The 18543-nt window shown below is 41.2% G+C and overlaps 1 protein-coding gene and 1 long non-coding RNA gene across 4 annotated transcripts in view; one reads left to right on the plus strand and one right to left on the minus strand.

The window, feature by feature from the left end:
- Positions 1–18543, plus strand: part of LOC101276428 (general transcription factor II-I repeat domain-containing protein 2) — a 54285-nt gene that overhangs the window by 1646 nt on the left and 34096 nt on the right. For all 3 annotated transcript variants that reach the window (XM_004268768.4, XM_033426303.2, XM_049699175.1), the window contains exons 2-3: positions 6765–6868; positions 13978–14116. In XM_004268768.4, the coding sequence (XP_004268816.1) occupies positions 6770–6868; positions 13978–14116 (238 nt within the window). In that variant the 5' untranslated portion in view covers positions 6765–6769. The remainder of the gene's footprint in view (positions 1–6764; positions 6869–13977; positions 14117–18543) is intronic.
- LOC105747960 (uncharacterized) overlaps positions 3087–18543 on the minus strand; it is a 49349-nt gene continuing 33892 nt past the window's right edge. The window contains exon 8 of the long non-coding RNA XR_004482745.2: positions 3087–6025. This is a non-coding gene — a long non-coding RNA (uncharacterized LOC105747960). The remainder of the gene's footprint in view (positions 6026–18543) is intronic.

Below are 18543 nucleotides of genomic sequence, written 5' to 3' on the forward strand. Positions count from 1 at the left end.
TGGTAATTTGAAGTAAGCAGATGTCTAAATACGGGATTGGAAATTGGCAAATTGGATATTGCTCATAGCTGCAGTCGAAGAGTTGAGCAGCCTTTTCTCTTCTTTTCTTCCACCTGGAGAGGAAGGCTTGATCTGTGTGACCGGCCACCTTGCCTTCAGTGGACACAGGGCTTGGCGCCAGGCTACTGCAGGTGATAATGCATTTGGAGCGGGTCAACTTTCTTTCTGCCTTCCTGTTGTTTAGTGCCCCACAGCTCTGGGTCTTTGCCCACACCTGCTGCCTGGAAGATCTCTTCGCAAGCAGAACTTGCTAACATGCTTTCCGTCTCATCCCCCAGGTTGTTGACTCAGAACCATTTCGGGGGGTTCTGGCTTTCATTTTGCCTTCATTACCTGCTATTCTGTATCTATGCAGGTTTGTCTAACTCGAGACCGCAGGATGTGGATTTTATTCACATAAAAATCACTTTGTTTCCCCCTTGTCTTTCCTGCCAGCAGTGTATATTTTCATATAGCACGTGCTCATTACATTTTTTTTAATTTTAAACATTTGTTTGGCTAAGCTAAAGTTCTTGATTATTTGTTAAGCTTTTTTTTTTTTTTTTCGTTTAATTTGGCCACGCTGCACGGCTTGTGGAATCTTAGTTCCCCGACCAGGGACTGAACCCGTGGAGTCCTAACCACTGGACCCCCAGGGAATTCCCAAGCATTTAATTTTGACTTTTTTTTTCATTTTTTGACATTGAAAATACATATTATGTCTAGTTTTTTTCCATACTCCTTGGTCATTCCAGAAAAGTCCTTGGTTGTCTTGAAATTTGTTATTATTCTTTTTTTAGGATATTTTTTCCCAGCTTGAGATATAATTGACATATAACACTGTATTAGTTTTAGGAGTACAGCATAGTGATTTGACATATGTATGTATTGTGAAATGACTACCACAATAAGTTTAGTCAACATCCATCACATCACATAATTACAATTTTTTTTTCTTGTGGTAAGATCTACTCTCTAAGCAACTTTCAAATATACAGTACAGTATTGTTAACTATAGTCACCATGCCCCAGGACTAGTTTATTTTATAACTGGGGGTTTGTACCTCTTGACCACTTCAATACATTTCTGTTGAATGTTGAATAGGTACACCTGCATTTGTAGTTTCCACTTACTGTAGGCCTGGGCTGAGTCAGGGAGAAGGTGGCACCTTGGGAACTTGCAAATTAAAATCAAGGCCTCAGGGACCTGAAAAATTAACCTTTGAAAAGGTAAATTTAGAAACAGTTTAAAAAATAAAGCAGGTGTCTATTTCAAGATTTCAGAGGTTTGATAAATGGAGTGGATGACATTCCAAAATTTAAGTGGTGGAAATGAATTCTAGAACAGGGATGGGCAAATTTTTTTTGTAAAGGGTCAGATAATAAATATTTCCAGCTCTGAGGACATGTGGTCTCTGTCACATGCAACCCTGCCTTTGCAGGAAAGCAGTCAATGGACAAGATGCAAGCCAGTGAGTGTGGCTTATGTTCCAATAAAACTTTATTTATAAAAATAGGTGGTAGTCTGGTTTTGATGTTTGCTTTTCATTAGTAAAATATAACATTGAAAAGGAGAGAAAGTCCTCAAAGTTTGTTGGGAAAACTGTGAGATTTGAGAGTTGTTTCAGTTTACATCTCCAGATTTAAAAAAGCAAAAAGTTAAGCACTATATAAAATCTGTGATCTAAATGAACAAAGCTGGTGCTTTAGATTTCAGTAGAGAAGTTAATCACCATATAGGCTTTGGGGGTTTGAACTCTGGTACAAGCTCTCATTGTCAAGGATTTTTAACTACTAGAATGCAATGATTTTGTTTCTCAGGGAAATGTCCTCAAGGTGGGAAACCACATGATTAGCTTATAACCATGGTTCATTAGTTTGGATGTGCTATTGACACATGGTGTGTTCTAAATCATAAAATGTAAAAGACAAAGTTCCTGCCTCCATTTGCTGTTAAGTAAAGGGTGCGAACAAAGCAATAATTATGAAACATACATTTTTAAAATTATTGCTGGTAGCACAGTTGACACCAACCGATAATAGCTTTTTTGAGTTCCACCTAGTTTCATTCTGCCTGTTATTTTATTCTCTGTTAAAGTTTTGGCATCACAGTCCTCTCAGAGATTACTGTGGTGTAATTACAGATTAGGTGCAAGCATAAGAGCCTGGAATATGCCAGTCCCTTAAGTGGGCTCAGATCTCTGGTGGCTGTCAGTGTGAGCATCTCACAACAGTGTGTCTGGTTCTACTGTTTAAAAATGCGTATTTTTCATACATCATGGCCCCTACACTACATCATTGGATGATTAATGGAAGAAACAATGACCCATGTCAACACTGCAGGGAAAACTGGCTCTGCAGGATTTAGCAAGAGGTCACAGAGCGGTCACGATGAATCCACTATTCATGTCATCAACATGAGAGTCACCATACTGTGGCTTTGAGGGTTCCAGTAGCTGCTAAGTGACCAGCCAAGTATGTGATAGGCTTTAGAGAGACTGCAAAGTATTAAAGTTATGGCTAGACGACGTGAAATCTAAAGACATGTCTATCGATGGCAAAGTTCTAAGAAAAAAGGGAAACCACCACCAAAGAGGGGATGGACTTGTGATAGACAACGCAGAGCCCGCTAGGGGTGGTTGACAGATTTCAGAAGTACTTACGTGAAAAAATGTGTGGTGTCGGCAAAGTTGCATCTGCTGATAAAGAGCTAGAAAAGCCTGTCCCCTAAACAATGAAAGAAATCATGGAAGAAAAATGTTCTCTCTGGGAAAGATATGTACTGCTTCCTCGGATAATGTTGACCATGCTTGAATTTGCCTTTTGGTATACCTACTTCCATTGTAAGACTCGACTCCGCTGAATGAGACATAGTCTTTTTTTTTTTTTAAACAGTGTTTGAATTAGTTAACTCTGAAAGATAATGGTCAAGAATATAGTTCTTCATCACAGTTTTAAAACACAGTAAGGTATTAAAGAGCTTGGTTCCAGGCTTATCTTTAGAACAGTGCAAATTTACCCACGTGAGTCCTTTTTTAAAACAAATATTTTCTTTATTTTAGATAAAAATTGAACACATCTTCACTATATTTGAAAGCTTATTTAAAAATCTTTGTGAGATTTCTGTAACTTCCAATGGGAAAATTATTTTAATATTTCAACAAGTAATGCAGCTGACACGTAAATATAAAGAAAAGAAATTGGAGTGAAATTCTAGCTTTGCCAATATTTTGCATAAATAAAAATTATTTCAAGCTGGACCTTTTAATGTGAAGTAATTTAATCAGAATTCTTTTTTTTTTTTTTATAAATTTATTTATTTATTTTTGGCTGAGTTGGGTCATCGTTGCTGTGCGCAGACTTTCTCTAGTTGCGGTGAGCGGGCTTCTCATTGTGGTGGCTTCTCTTTTTGCAGAGCACGGGCTCTACGTGCGAGGGCTTTAGTAGTTGTGGCACGTGGGCTCAGTAGTTGCGGCTTGCAGGCTCTAGAGCACAGGCTCAGTAGTTGTGGTGCGTGGGCTTAGCTGCTCCGCGGCATGTGGGATCTTCCCGGCCCAGGGCTCAAACCCGTGTCTCCTGCATTGGCAGGCGGATTCTTAACCACTGCGCCACCAGGGAAACCCCCAATTCAGTGGGTTTTTTTAATATATGCATGGAGTTGGGCAGTCATCACCACAGTAAATGTTAGAACATTTTCATCACCCTGAATAGAAACCCTGTACCCTTTAGCTACCCCACCTCCCAGCCCTAAGCAACCACTAATCTACTTTCTGTCTCTATAGATTTCCCTATTCTGGACATTTCATATGCATAGACTCATGCAATATGTGGTTCCCTTGATTTTAAAACGAGGGGGCCCATAGAAGTTCAGAGGTGAAAGGAACCTTCATAGTAAGTGATTGATTTAGTCATAGAGGAGGAAACTGAGGGCCGCTGCCCACTGGGGTCCCAGAACAGGTTGGTGGTCTGGGGAACCCACAACCTGGCTTTCCTGGCCCCTGCTTCTGTGAGGACCAGCCCATCATGCCTCATGCCCTGTAAGCTTGCGTCACCAGCCTAACTTGGTGTGTCCTCTGGTGTTCACTGTTAATGCCACTGTGTGATAGCAGTTTCTTTCTGGCAAAGGGAGCAGGAGAGGATGCAGCCACCGGGTTAGGGGTGCAGGGAATGTTCCATGAACAGCGTTGACTAAGGACTATCCAGGGAGGACTTCCCTGGTGATCCAGTGGCTAAGGCTCTGCGCTCCCAATGCAGGGGGCCTGGGTTCGATCCCTGGTCAGGGAACTAGATCCCACATTGCCACAACTGAAGATTCCGCATGCTGCAACTAAAAAGAGATCCTGCACGTGGCAACGAAGATCCCGTGTGCCGCAACTAAGACCTGGCACAGCCAAATAAATAAATAAATTTTTTTTTTAAAAAAAAGGACTATTCAGGGAAATGACCTCTTGGGACAGGCAAAGAACAGTTCAGTGAATTTCTGTTGTAATCCAGATACAGCCGTTTCTAGAGAGCAGAAAGCCCCAAATGAAATGCATCCTTCCGCATCAAGCCTGAGGGGACTCAGTCCCCTCCAGCGTTCTTACCGTCAAAAAGTACTAAGATGCTCTTGAAAAGTTCTGGTAATGAATAGGACCTCTCCTCGCCTGTGGCATCCCCATGGGCTGTTGGTATGATGTCCCTCCCATTTCTTAACACACACTGAATGTGATTGACATAACAGATCTACAGCCATTGAAGGTGAGAAGTGCAAACAGCAGTAGGCAGGAAGTTGCCCAGCATCTAGCTTTTCATGGACAAATCAACATGTTTGTAACCTGAGAATACATCTGCTCCTTTTTCTCTGTCTGGGATAATAAAGGGAAAATAAGAATTATGAATGAAAATATTCTGAGCTCCCAAAGAATCAGGATAGGGCATAATCTAAGTGCATAGTCTGGTAAGTGGCAAAAATAGCGTGCCTTTGCTGTTTCATACTTTGTGATACCCATTTCTTCGGCCTGCTGTACTAAGTGATGATCATGGAATCGAGATGCTAGAGGAAAGAGTTTCTAAGACTTAACACGTGTCCTTCGTGGTGCTGCTTTTGCTGCTTTTTCTGACTCCAGCTCTGTGGGAATAGAGTCCTTGTTACGACAAACAACATTCACAGACTTCTATCTGTTCTCAAATATGGGTGTGATAACAAGTGTCAAAGAGTGTCAAAGTCTTGATATTAAGATAATTATTTAAAAGCTTCAAATTGGGACTGCCCTGGCAGTCCAGTGGTTAGGACTCCGCGCTTCCACTGCAGGGGGCAGGGGTTCGATCCCTGGTCGGGGAACTAAGATCCTGCAAGCCTCGCAGCGTGCCTAAGTAAATAAATATTTTTTAAAATAAATAAATAAAATAAAATCTTCAAATTGAAGTATATTTCCTCACCTGTTCATGCCCAGGTCTTGCCTGTTAATTTATGTTCCTGGTATGATGTCACACTCTCATGTTCTATTTCATAATAGGGAAAGTTATAAAAAAATTTTAAGTCAAACAATTTGCATCCTAATGGCTCTGTACATGCTAGTCTACGTTCTTTCTTTCTCAGGAAGACCTCAGCTCTAACTTAAGAGATCCTCAAGGATCCTCAGGTGTCTTCAGAAGATCTAGATAGATGAGTAGTTATATTTTTAGAATTCCTTTTCAGCCTGCTATATCCATCCAGATTGGCTAGGGTAGGCGATGGTTAAAAACACCACCAGATTTTGGTGCGTTCAAGGAGCAAGGATTTATTCCTTTCTTGCCCTAGAGGTCTCTTGTGATTGGCTGTGGGTCTGATCCACAGTTTCCTCAATCTAGAACCCAACCATATGGAACGTGGCGGATCCATTGCAGAGAAAGGAGTGTGGCAGGAACCTCTGCGTGGAAGTGACGTCATTTCCCTGACATCCTTGGCCAAGGCAAGGCACGCGGCCACATACCTTCAAGTGGGCAAGGAATTGAACCACGGGCTCTGAAAGAAACGTTTGCGAATATTTCTGAATAGCCTTATAGGACCACCGTACTTCACCCCCGTAGATCTTTAGGCTTCCTCCCACATACATATTTATGTTGATCTGTTTATCTTTTGCTTACAAACATAATTAAGCCAGATATTGCAGGGGCAGGACACGATGACAAGTGCTTACATTGTATGCTCTAGTTCAAAGAACTCTTTTTATGATGTTAGAGAAACTTTTGCAAAGAAACTTTTTAATGCTCACTTGATTTAGAGTCTGGGGAAAATTAGAATGAGCTTTCATGCAGAAGTCCTAGCAGGAAAAGGAAGGAAGGGATTTTCTCTTCCCATCTGTAATACACAAAGCCACTTCTCTCCTTTTCCTGTGTATGTGGACCAGAATGTGGTGCAGACATGGTCGTGCTGAAATCTGACAACACAACACGGGATCAATAAAGGACCTTCCTTACCTTCCTTCCTCCTCGTCTGGGAAACAGTTAACATGCCTCTCTAGTATACCTGAATTTATTTTATGAGAAGGTGATATCTAGGTTTAGTGGAAAATACACTATGGAAAGTTAGCATTGCTCTACAGAGATCTTAGGCAAAGCACTTACTGTCTCTAAGTGTCGGTTTCTTCACCTTTAAAGGAAGGGTTGAACTAGGTCACCTGTGAGGACCCTCACAGCTCTAAACATGTCGAGCAGGACACTGAATTTCTACCACTCACTTTCCTAATACTTCTCTTTCCTAGGGATCATGGCCCAAGTAGCAATGTCCACCCTGCCCATCACCAATGAGGAGTCCTCGGAGAGCAGGATGGTGGTGACGTTCCTCGTGTCTGCCCTTGAGTCCATGGTGAGATGGCTTTGCAGTTCTATAAAATGTCACGTGGTTGGATCACTGCCGAGCAGAACGGTGAAGCACTTCACCGACACTTTCGATATTCAGCTTCAGTGTTACATCCTATCTGTGTGCACATATCCTTTTTTATAGGGGATGATGGGCTTGTCAGATAATTAAGAAATTTTTTTCTTACATTATGGATGGAATTGTATAAATGTAATCTCTCTAGATCTGAAAATTTAATGAAGGCCCCTCCGTTACCTTGTTTGAGAATACTTTTTGTTTAAAGTCAAAGGTAAATTAATAATCCAGGGGCTTCCCTGGTGGTGCAGTGGTTGAGAATCCACCTGCCAATGCAGGGGACATGGGTTCAAGCCCTGGTGCAGGAGGATCCCACACGCCATGGAGCAACTAAGCCCGTGCGCCACAGCTACTGAGCCCGCGTGCCACAACTACTGAAGCCCGCGCGCCTAGAGCCCATGCTCCGCAACAAGAGAAGCCACGACAATGAGAAGTCCGCACACCACAGTGAAGAGTAGCCCCCGCTCACCGCAACGAAGACCCAACGCAGCCAAAAATAAATAAATAAAATAAATTTTTTAAAAAATTAATAATCCATTGATATGCATCTATTTACATCCAAAGTGTAAAACTTACCTTGTGGGTGAAAATTTGAGGGGAGATTTACATAACCTCAAAGCATCTGATCACAACGTATTGATTAAAAAACGGAACATCAGTAACTTTATAAAAGTAGAGAAACCTGACAGCCACCCCCTTAATCAAGTGACCAAGGGGAACATCAGCAGTAATGGGACGGAGGGACCTCCCGAGCTGCCTGGTGGGAGGAACTGAGGAGGGGCAGTGCCGCGTCCTGGCATTCCTGCCTCCAAGGAGGAAGCATAGGACAAACCCACATTTACGGACATCCTACAGAGTAACTGGGCTGCACTTCCATAAATGTCAGTCTCACGAAAGACAAAGATGGAGATCTGTCTGTTCCAGATGGAAGGAGACTGGAGAGACAAGGACAGCCAATAGAAAGTGCGACCCTGGACTGGATCCTGGACCAGAAAAAAATCTAGAGAGAGATTTACTTTTTCTATAAAGAACACTATTGGGTCCATTGGCAAAATACCAAACACACAGGTAACTCACTCACCTACACACACGCATACCTAGACCCATCATATTTAAACTGTAGAAAACCAACTATAAAGAGAAAATTTTAAAGCAACTTAGGGTAAACTGAATAACAGCCCCCAAAGATGTCCTGTCCTCATCCCCAGAGCCTGTGAACGTTACCTTATTTGGCAAAAGAAAGTTTACAGATGTGACTAAGCTAAGGATCTTGAGATGCGAGATTATCCTAGATTATCTGAGGGTAAATAAAAATGTTAAAAAAAAAAAAACAACCCTGGAATGAATTTTTTTAAAAAGCATCAGACCTATTTGAAGAGAACTAGAAATATCTTACCCCAGAACTGACCACATTCCTTCTTTTGACAGATATTCATGAAGCAGCTCCTATATGTCAAGGTCTTCTAGGTGCTGGGGCCAGAAGACTTGAGAAGACAGATAAGGTCCCCCTCACATAGATTTCATGTTCTACTTGGGGAGACAGACAATAAACAAAGTCTGTGTGTGTGTGTATCAGTAAATATAATATTATTTTAAAATGAGGGTCGGGGGACTTCCCTTGTGGTCCACTGGCTAAGACTCTGCACTCCCAATGCAGGGGGCCTGGGTTCGATCCCTGCTCGGGGAACTAGATCCCACACACATGCCGCAACTAAAGATCCCACATGCCGCAACTAAGACCTGCACAGCCAAGTAAATAAATAAATATATTTTTTTAAATAATTAATAAAACAAGGGTCAGAAAACAGAGGTTTAGGGGAGAGAACAGATGGTTAAGGGGGGCGGTCTGGGAGAAGTTCCCTGGGCAGTTGCCCTTTATGCAAAGACCTAGATGAAGTGAGGAAGTGAGTCAGGCCAGTATCTGGGGGCAGAGTGTTCAAAGCACCAAGAACAGCTTGTGCAAAGGCCCCTTGGCAGGAACAAGTTTGGTGTTTTCAAGGAATATCAAGAAGTCCAGTAACACTGGAGCAGAGTGAGGAAAGAAGATGTGGTCAGAGGTCAAGTACAAGAGGCTGCGACTTCCCTTGCAGTCCACTGGTTAAGACGCTGTGCTCCCAATGCCAGGGGTCACGGGCTCAGTCCCTGGTCGGGGTAACTAAGATCCCGCATGTCACACGGTGCAGCCAAAAAAAAAAAAAAAGAGGCAGCTAGTGACCAGATCATATCAAGACTGGGACTGTTTCCCTCAGGTAGTGGGAAGGCATTGGAAGGTTTTGAGCAAAGGAGTGATGGCAGTGGCGGGGGGGTGTTTGTGTCAACAGTCGATGACTGTGGAACACAAGTGGAAGCAGGGAGACCAGTTTGCAGGCCATGGTTCACGTGGGAGGTTTTGGTGGCCTGGACTAGGGTGGGAGTGGCGGAGATAAGAAGCGATGGGACCACAAAGATCTGATGAAGGTAGAGTTGCTAGGACTTACCGACGGATTGGATGGGAGCTATGACATTTCCTTGAGAAAATCAAGTTTTATGTGTGTGTGGTAGGATATGTATATATATATATATATAATATATATATATATATACATGACATAAAATTTACCATCTTCACCATTTTTAAGTGTACAGTTCAGTGGCATTAAGTACATTCACACTGTTGTGTGACCCTCACCACTGCCCATCTCCAGAACTTTTTCATCTTCTTAAACTGAAACTCTGCCCTCATTAAACAGTTATTCTCACTCACCCCTTCCTCAAGCTTTCAGAAACCGAGGGGTGTGTGTGTGTGTGTGTGTGTGTGTTTTAATAAAATGTTATCGTACTTAGGAATACTTTTACTATTTACAGAAAAGCTGGAGACTTCCCTGGTGGTCCAGTGGTTAGGACTCTGTGCTTTCACTGCAGGGGGCCCGGGTTCGATCCCTGGTTGGGGAAATAAGATCCCACAAGCCACGTGGCCTGGCCAAAAACATAAATAAATAAAAGCTGTAAAGATCATACAGAGAGCCCCCACGTACTCCTCACCCATAACTTACATAACTGTGGTACGTTATATGTAACTATGGTACATTTGCCAAAACTAATAGATCAATACCGTACATCACTATTAACCAACTCCAGACTTCACTCGAATTTCATCAGCTTTTCCACTGATGTCCTTTTTCTGCTCCAGGCTCCACTCTGTGATCCCACATGGCATTTAATCATCCTGTCCCGTTAGGTTCCACTGATCTGTGACAGTTTCTCAATCTCTTTGTTGTTGTGGTTTTTTTTTTTTGCCGTACGCGGGCCTCTCACTGTTGTGGTCTCTCCTGTTGCGGAGCACAGGCTCCGGACGCGCAGGCTCAGCGGCCATGGCTCACGGGCCCAGCCGCTCCACGGCATGTGGGATCTTCCCGGACAGGGGCACGAACCCGTGTCCCCCTGCATCGGCAGGAGGACTCTCAACCACTGCACCACCAGAGAAGCCCTCCTCTTATTTTTGATGACTTTGACAGTTCTGCAGAGTTCCGGTCAGGTATTTTATCGAATCTCCTTCCGTTTGGGTTTCTCCGATGTAGCCCTCCTGTTTAGACCAGGGTTATGGAGTTTTGGAAAGAAGACCGGAGAGGTGAGATGCCTCATCTTCTCATCACATCGCATCAGGGGTGCGTGGCACCAACGCGTCACTGGTGAGGCTCACCTGGATCACTGGGTCAGGGTGGCACGATGGTATAAAAGAATTTATACCCTTTGAGTCAGGTGTGCCACTGACATGATTCCAGCCCATGGAAATAAACGTGTACGGAAATGTTTACATCCTTGGAATTTTTTTTTTGAGGTATAATTGACATACAACTCAGATGTTTATTGTAGTGTTATTTGTAACAGGAAAATAACTTCAGTAATGTAATGGTTAACCTATGGCATATACATAGGATAGAATATTATATATTCATTCAAAAATCACGTTTTTCAGGATTATAAATGCTCAGAAATAACGAAAAGTGAATAAAGCAGAATGCCAACCTATATACAGTAGAATGTTTCTAATTTTGTTTTTAAAAATTGTGTGTACATATTTTAAAATGTGAATAGTGGGTAATTTTAGGTAATGGAATTAGAGGTGATTTCTTTTTCTGTGTACTTTTCTGTATCTGCTAAAATTTTTGTAACAGCATATATCATAATGAGAAAAAAATGCTTTTAAAAAGATATTTTCTACCAATGATGACCTAAGTAAGACTAAAGATTGATAATTTCACCTAACACCAGATTCTATACTTTAGATAAAGAGCTGAATTTTTGGTTCATTTGACACAGAGATAGATTTGCCATGAAGTTAATGGAGCTTAAAAGCTTCTGGGCACCTGCCTTGCACTGGCCACTTCCATGGCCTTGGGGGATCCTAGCAACACATGCACATGTTTTTGTAAAATTTGCTGAAGTGAGATCTTTTCACCACATCAGTTAAGGTTGCTGTCTCCTGTTCCGCCTTCCTCTTTCTGTCACAAGCCCTGTGTTAACTTCCTCTTGCTCCTATAACAAATTACACAAACTTGGAGGCTTTAAACGCCACACATTTATCTGACGACGGTTCTGGAGTTCAGAAGGCAGAAAGTGGGTTTTACAGAGCTAAAATCAAGGTGTCAACAGGCTGTGCTCCTTCTGGAGGCTCCCAGGGAGAAACTGTGCCTTGCCCTTCCCAGCTCCTCGGGCTGGAATTCCTTGACCTGTGGTTCCTTCCAGCAAGGGCACCAATGTGCCCTTGGATTCCCTTGTCATCCCCTTCTGCCTCCTTCTTTTTATACTAGGATCCTTGTGGTTTCATTAGGGGACCCCTGTGGCCCCACCCAGATAATCAAGATAATCTCATCTCGGGCTTCCCTGGTGGTGCAGTGGTTAAGAATCCGCCTGCCGATGCAGGGGACACGGGTTCGAGCCCTGGTCCGGGAAGATCCCACATGCCGCGGAGCAACTAAGCCCGTGGGCCACAACTACTGAGCCCGCGTGCCACAACTACTGAAGCCTGCGTGCCTAGAGCCCATGTTCTGCAACAAGAGAAGCCACTGCAATGAGAAGCCTGCACAGAGCAACGAAGACCCAAGGCAGCCAAAAATAAATTAATTAATTAAATTAAATTTTGAAAACCTTTAATTAAAAAAAAAAAAGACAATCTCATCTCAAGATCCTAACTGTAATCACATCTGCAAAGTCCCTTTTGCCTGTAAGGTAACATAACAGGCTCTGGGGATTAGGACGTAGACATCTTTAGGGGCCATTATTCTGCCCCCCATAAGCCACTGTGTCAGGTGATGTTTGAGTGGAGATGGGCATTTTGGGAGTCTCAAGAAGGGGAAGCTGGGTTGGAGATTACATTTAGTTTTAGTTTAGTGGTAAGTATTACGTGGCTTGATGTTATTTCTGTGTCTGGGTAAATTATTGCTAGATGTCCTGGTATAGGAATGGTTTCCAGGAATAATCCGATGGTTGACTGTCAACTCTTCCGGTAACTCGACATCAAGGGACAAGACCCGAGGTCATATTGTGGTGTGAACATGTTCCCAACTCCAAAATTATGTGGGTAGTAGAGGAGAAACAAGGTTTTAAATGTACAGAGCCAGCAGCTAGTCTGTGGAAAATTCTTCCAGTCATTAAATGGGTGTAATTGTCAACAGAGGATTTGTTTTTCATCGATGCGTTGTCAAAATGGAAGTTCCCTCTGGTCAGGAAGATACTCAGTAACATAGCGTATTCAGTTATAAATACACCAAACATTCTTTTAAATTGTTGAAAGGAACTACATAAAGTAGAATTTATCAGAATTCTTGTCTGTAGCACCACGAAGAACAGCAAGTGTGTCTGTGGTATGAATTTTCATGTTTCATTCATCCTTATCAATAATAAAAAGGTAATCAATCATGTTGGAGGAAACATTAAATTATCTCTATTCTCTCCATAGAAAATGATATTATGAAATTTTTGTCACAGGAAGAGGCAAAGAGTCTGCAGCCAAAGATGTAGGGGAAAAAGGCACATGAGACAGGCGTGTCAGGTGTCAGGCGGTCAAGATTCTGCACTCAGTTCCAACATGGGTGTTTTCCCCACACTAACAAGCAATTCTTAGACACCAGCTGGGTGTCCTACCATTCACCTCACTCCTGACACTATTTACCTAGACAGAGCGTCAGATTCCACAGGTTAAGGGCTCAGTCCTACAAGACTGTCTTCCCTACACCTCCCCCAACTTCAGATGCCATTGGCAAGCCCGCATTGTCACCTGTGCTTCTGACCAACCCGCTGTAGATTGGAGGGTCCCACATGCCCCTCCTCGGGTTCGATTAATTTGCTAGAGCTGCTCACAGAACTCAGAGAAGCATTTGATTTACTAGACTGTTATAAAAGGATCTATATAACTCAAGGACAGAAAGATGGGAGAGATGCACAAGGCAAGGTGTGGGGAAAGGGGAACAGAGCTTCCATGCCCTCTGCAGGTGCACCACTCTCCCTAAATCTCCACTTGTTCATCAATCCTTTTGTCTTTTCCTTCATTACCTAGGGATGATGGATTAAACCACTGGCCATTGATTCAATCTACAGTCCGTCTCCCCTCCCCAGAGGTCAGGGGGGTGGGACTGAAACTTCCCACCTTCTAATCACCTGGTTGGTTTTCCCAGCAGCCAGCCCCCATCCTTAGGCTGGTCCCAAAGTCACCTCATTAACAAAGCAAAAGACACCTTTATCTCGCTCTTAGAAAATTCCAAGGGTTTCAGGAGCTTTGTGCCAGAAACAGTGGAAGATAACCAAATATATACATTTCTTATTATAAATTACAGACATCATCACAGGTGCTGAATAAAAATCCTCTTCTCACGGTTTTATGATGTTAATGGTATTTGCTTGATAAAATTTGTTTTTTTTTCTTGGTGGTTTTTCTCATCCTAAAGAAATATTTGTTTTGTACCTAATTTTGTACTTTTTTTCTTAAGGCAGACCTCACAGGCCCCACAAAAATCCAGATCTACCCTTGCAGATAACATTTTATTCTTTTTTTTCCATTTCAGTGTAAAGAACTGGCCAAGTCCAAGGCAGAAGTGGCCTGCATTGCAATGTATGAAACAGACGTGTTTGTCGTTGGAACAGAGAAAGGACGTGCTTTTATCAATGCCAGAACGGATTTGCAGAAGGATTTTGCAAAATACTGTAGGTGTTAACAATTTTATCCTTTGTATTCATAAATCTTAGAATTTTGGCAGGCAAGACTTATGTATTATTTTCTTCTAAGATGTCATAAGCATTATCCTAAAAATGGTTCTGACACATCCCTTTGACTTAGCAAAACACTGAGTCCAAGAAACATGGTCAATGTATTTTACACTGTATCCTCAGCAGGGCCCTGGTTTTGTAGAATACATCTGAAGAACATAGAGGAAACTGTCTTTCATTCCTAAAATAAAACCAAATGGAACAAAAATACTCTTATTTTACTCCTTCCCAAAGGAAAGGGAAAAACTCCTTCAAGGCCTATTCGGTTTTTCTTTCAGCTAATAGCCATTATACTCCTTTGTCTTTTTTTTTTTTTTTTAATGTGGGACTTTCAGAGCCTTCAATGTGCCAATATGTGTTACAAGGAGCATTAGTGAGCATATGTGGTCATCTGTGAGCTAAACTATTCTAGTATGTTAAAACCTACATGCTGTATAATGATTATCTCTACCACTGTAGGTCATCTGCCAGGTATTGAATTAGCAATTTTGTATTCCCTGGAACCAAGAAAGGAAAAAAAAAAAAAGTTTATCAGAGGGTATATTTGTGTGTGTGTGTGTGTGTGTGTGTGTGTGTGTGTGTGTGTGTGTGTGTAGGGGGATATGGGTATAGATATATAGATGTCTCCAAGGGTTGGCAAAGGACGTATACCTGCTCTGAATTATGTCATAGAGTTTTCTGCATAGGAAGTCCTCTCAGAGTTTTAAATTGTCTGGCACTCTATATATATCCTCTCTATATATGTATACAGTTGACCCTTGAACAACATGGGTTTGAATTGCACAGGTCCATATATATTTGGAATTTTTTCAATAGTAAATACTACAGTACTACAACATCTGTGGTTAGTTGAATCCACAAATGAGGAACCGTGGATATGGAGGAAACGTGGATACTGAAGGCCGACACTAAATTATACACAGATTTTCACCAGTACCCCTAACCCTCATGTTGTTCAAGGGCCAAGTGTATACCATTTTACTACAAAACAAACTATATCTATAAAAGATCATACATATATATATATATATATATATATATATATATATATATATACAGGAGAGAGGATGACTGATTCAGATTGACTTTTAAGACCAAACTTAGGGTCTCTACTATCAAGAAGATTAAAAAACTGAAGCAATCTTTAAATAAGATGGTGAGTATGTAATTGATGAACAAGAAGGGTATGCTCAGATCAATGTCAGCTGCCAACTGGATTTCTAATCGTTGAAATTGAATCACAGATTTTAAAAAAATTTTCACAGTGCATGCTAATTTTTCATATATAAAGTTATTCATATTTCTCTGAATGTGTTTTCTCTCTGTTTTCCTTGATAAATCTTGTAAGGCATTCATCTCTTTTAATTAAATTTCCAATGAGGCAACTTTTGGCTTTGTGATTTTGTCTATTGTTTCTTTGTTTTCTTTGTCATTTATTTCTGCTCTTTATTATTTCCTTATTTAATTGAATTTAATTGCTTTTCTTTACTAGCTTCTTGATTTGGTAGCTTAGGTCATTGAGTTTTTCAAAAAATATTTAAAGTTATAATTTTTCCTTTAGGTTCTGCTTTAGCTGTAATCCTCAGACTTTGATATGTTGTGTTTTATTATGATTTTGTTCAAAGTATTTTCTAAGAACCCTAGTAATTTCTTTTTGACCCGTGGTTACTGAGAAGCATGTTGCTTAATTTCCTAATATTTGGAAATTTGGGGATTACTGATTTCTAGTTAAATCCCATTGTGGTCCAAAAACATACTCTGTATGATTTTAATCCTTTTGAGTTTATCAAGACCTAATTTATCACTTAGCACATCATTTATGTTGGTGACTAGTCCATGTACCCTTGAAAAGAATTTAGATTCTGCAGTTAACAGACCAATCGGGTCAAGTTGTTAAATGTTATTCAGTTCATCTGTATCATTTCCAATTTTCGCCTATTATTTTATCCATCATTGATAGAGGACTGTTAAAATAGCCAACTATATTGCATATTTGTTCCTCCTTTTGGTTAGTACGTTTTGCTTCACACATGTTGAAGATATGAATATGAACGTTATTAGATATAAATTTAGGATTGTAATGTTTTCCTGCTGCATTGACCCTTGTTTTCCTCACAAAATATTCCTCTTGGTTTCCTTTATCCTCCTGATCTTGAAGTCTCCTTTGTCTTGTATTAATATAGCCTCACCAGCTTCCTTATGACTAATATTTGCATAGCACATCCTTTTCTATTCATTTACTTTCAGCTCTCTGTACTTTATATTTTAACTATGTCTCTTGTAAACATGCAGTTAGGTCTTTTTTGTAAAAACCAGTCTGAAAATCTGACTCTTAACTTGGATTGTTTCATCCATTTACATTTCATGTCATTATTTATATGGTTTAGTTTAAGGCTTCTATGTTGCTGTTTCTTTTCTGTTCATCTCATATGTTCTTTGTTCCTTTGAGACTACTTTCCTGCGTTATTTTATTTCTTATTTATTTTTTTAATAAATTTATTTTATTTATTTATTTATTTTGGCTGCATTGGGTCCTCGTTGCTGCACGCCTGCTTTCTCTAGATGTGGCCAGCGGGGGCTACTCTTCATCGTGGTACACGGGCTTCTCATTCTGGTGGCTTCTTTTGTTGCGGAGCACGGGCTCTAGGCACGTGGGCTTCAGTAGTTGTGGCATGCGGACTCAGTAGCTGTGGCTCGTGGGCTCTAGAGCACAGGCTGAGTAGTTGTGGCACATGGGCTTAGTTGCTCTGCGGCATGTGGGATCTTCCCGGACCAGGGATCGAACCCATGTACCCTGCACTGGCAGGCGGATTCTTTAACCACTGTGCCACCAGGGAAACTCCCTGTGTTATTTTAGATCGAGAATTTTTTTGTATTATATTTTATCTCTTCTATTGACATTTTAGCTCTTTTAGGTTTTTTTTTTTTTTGGTTATTCTTGGGATTATAATATGCCCTCCTAATTTGTCACAGTGAACCTAAAATTACGATTTTTCTACTACACCTACAATGTAAGAACGTTAAACAGTATAATTCTGTTTACTTCTGTCTAGCCCTAATATGTTATAAATCCTGCAATGCCTTATGATGTTTGTTTTAAGCAATCACTTTCCAAAATTTTTTTAAATAATCTTTTATATTTACCTACATATGTACCCTTTCTAATACCCTTTTTTCCTTCTTGTAGCTCTGGATTTCCGTCTGGAATTATTTCCCTTCAGCCTGAAGAACTTTCTTTAGCATTTCCTTTAGTGTGGGTCTAATAGTAAGAAACCCTCTCTGATTTTGTTTATCAGAAAATGTATTTACCTTGCCTTCATTTGTGTGTGTGTGTGTGTGTGTGTGTGTGTGTGTGTGTGGTTTAAAAAAAAACATAAAATTTACCATTAAACCACATTTATGGGTATGGTAGTTCAGTAGTGTTGAGTATATTCACATTGTTGTGAAACAGATCTCCAGAACTCTTTCATCTTGCAAATCTGAAGCTCTATATCCACTAAATAAACAATTCCCTTTCCCCCACTACCTTGGCCCCTGATAACCACCATTCTCCTTTGTTTCTATGAGTGTGACCATTTCACATACCTCGTCTAAGTGGAATCACAGAGTACTTACACTACTAACGCCTGGATTATTTTACTTTGGGCGGGCATAACATCCTGAGGTTTCATCCATGTTATAGCATGGAACAGGACTCAGTCTGCCTTCAAACACCTCTAATGAATTTTTCAGTTCAGTTATCGGAGTTTTCAGCCCCAGAAGGCCGTTTGGTATTTTTATAGCTCCTCTTTGTCAGTACCCTCATTTTGTCCATGTATCATTTAGTTGTCTTTCTATACTCTCTCTTAGTGCATTGAGCATCTTTATTTTAAATTCTTTGTCAGGTAGTTCATAGATCTACACTTCTTTAGAATTGGTGTCTGGCGTTTTATTTTGTTCCTTTGAGTGGGCCTTGTTTCCCTGCTTCTCTGTATGCCTTGTAATTTTTTTCCCCCCCTGGGATTTTTCCTGGGCATTTGAAAAGACAACCACCTCTCCCAGGCTTTGCTTACTGGCTCCGCGCGGGGGAAGACCACCCATCAGCCCTGCTGGCTGTTCTAGAACCTCTCAAACCTTTTTGAATCTCTTTCGCCCCCTGGTGTCTCCCACAGAACTGCAGCTCTGAGTTAAGTCAGTGCTCTGAGTCAGGCAAGATATAAATCAGTTCCTCCAGTAACCCCCAGACAAGCCAGAATGTTGGACACACAGTCCACTCTTGTTTCCACGTCAAGGGAGGAGCCCCAGTCCGGGGGTTCCTTCGCAGCTGCTCTGCACTATGCCACATAGAGGGAGAAGCATGAATAGGCACAGCAAATGCTGCAACC

Source organism: Orcinus orca, chromosome 16 (genome assembly GCF_937001465.1).
Source record: "Orcinus orca chromosome 16, mOrcOrc1.1, whole genome shotgun sequence".
Classification (NCBI taxonomy): Eukaryota; Metazoa; Chordata; class Mammalia; order Artiodactyla; family Delphinidae; genus Orcinus; species Orcinus orca.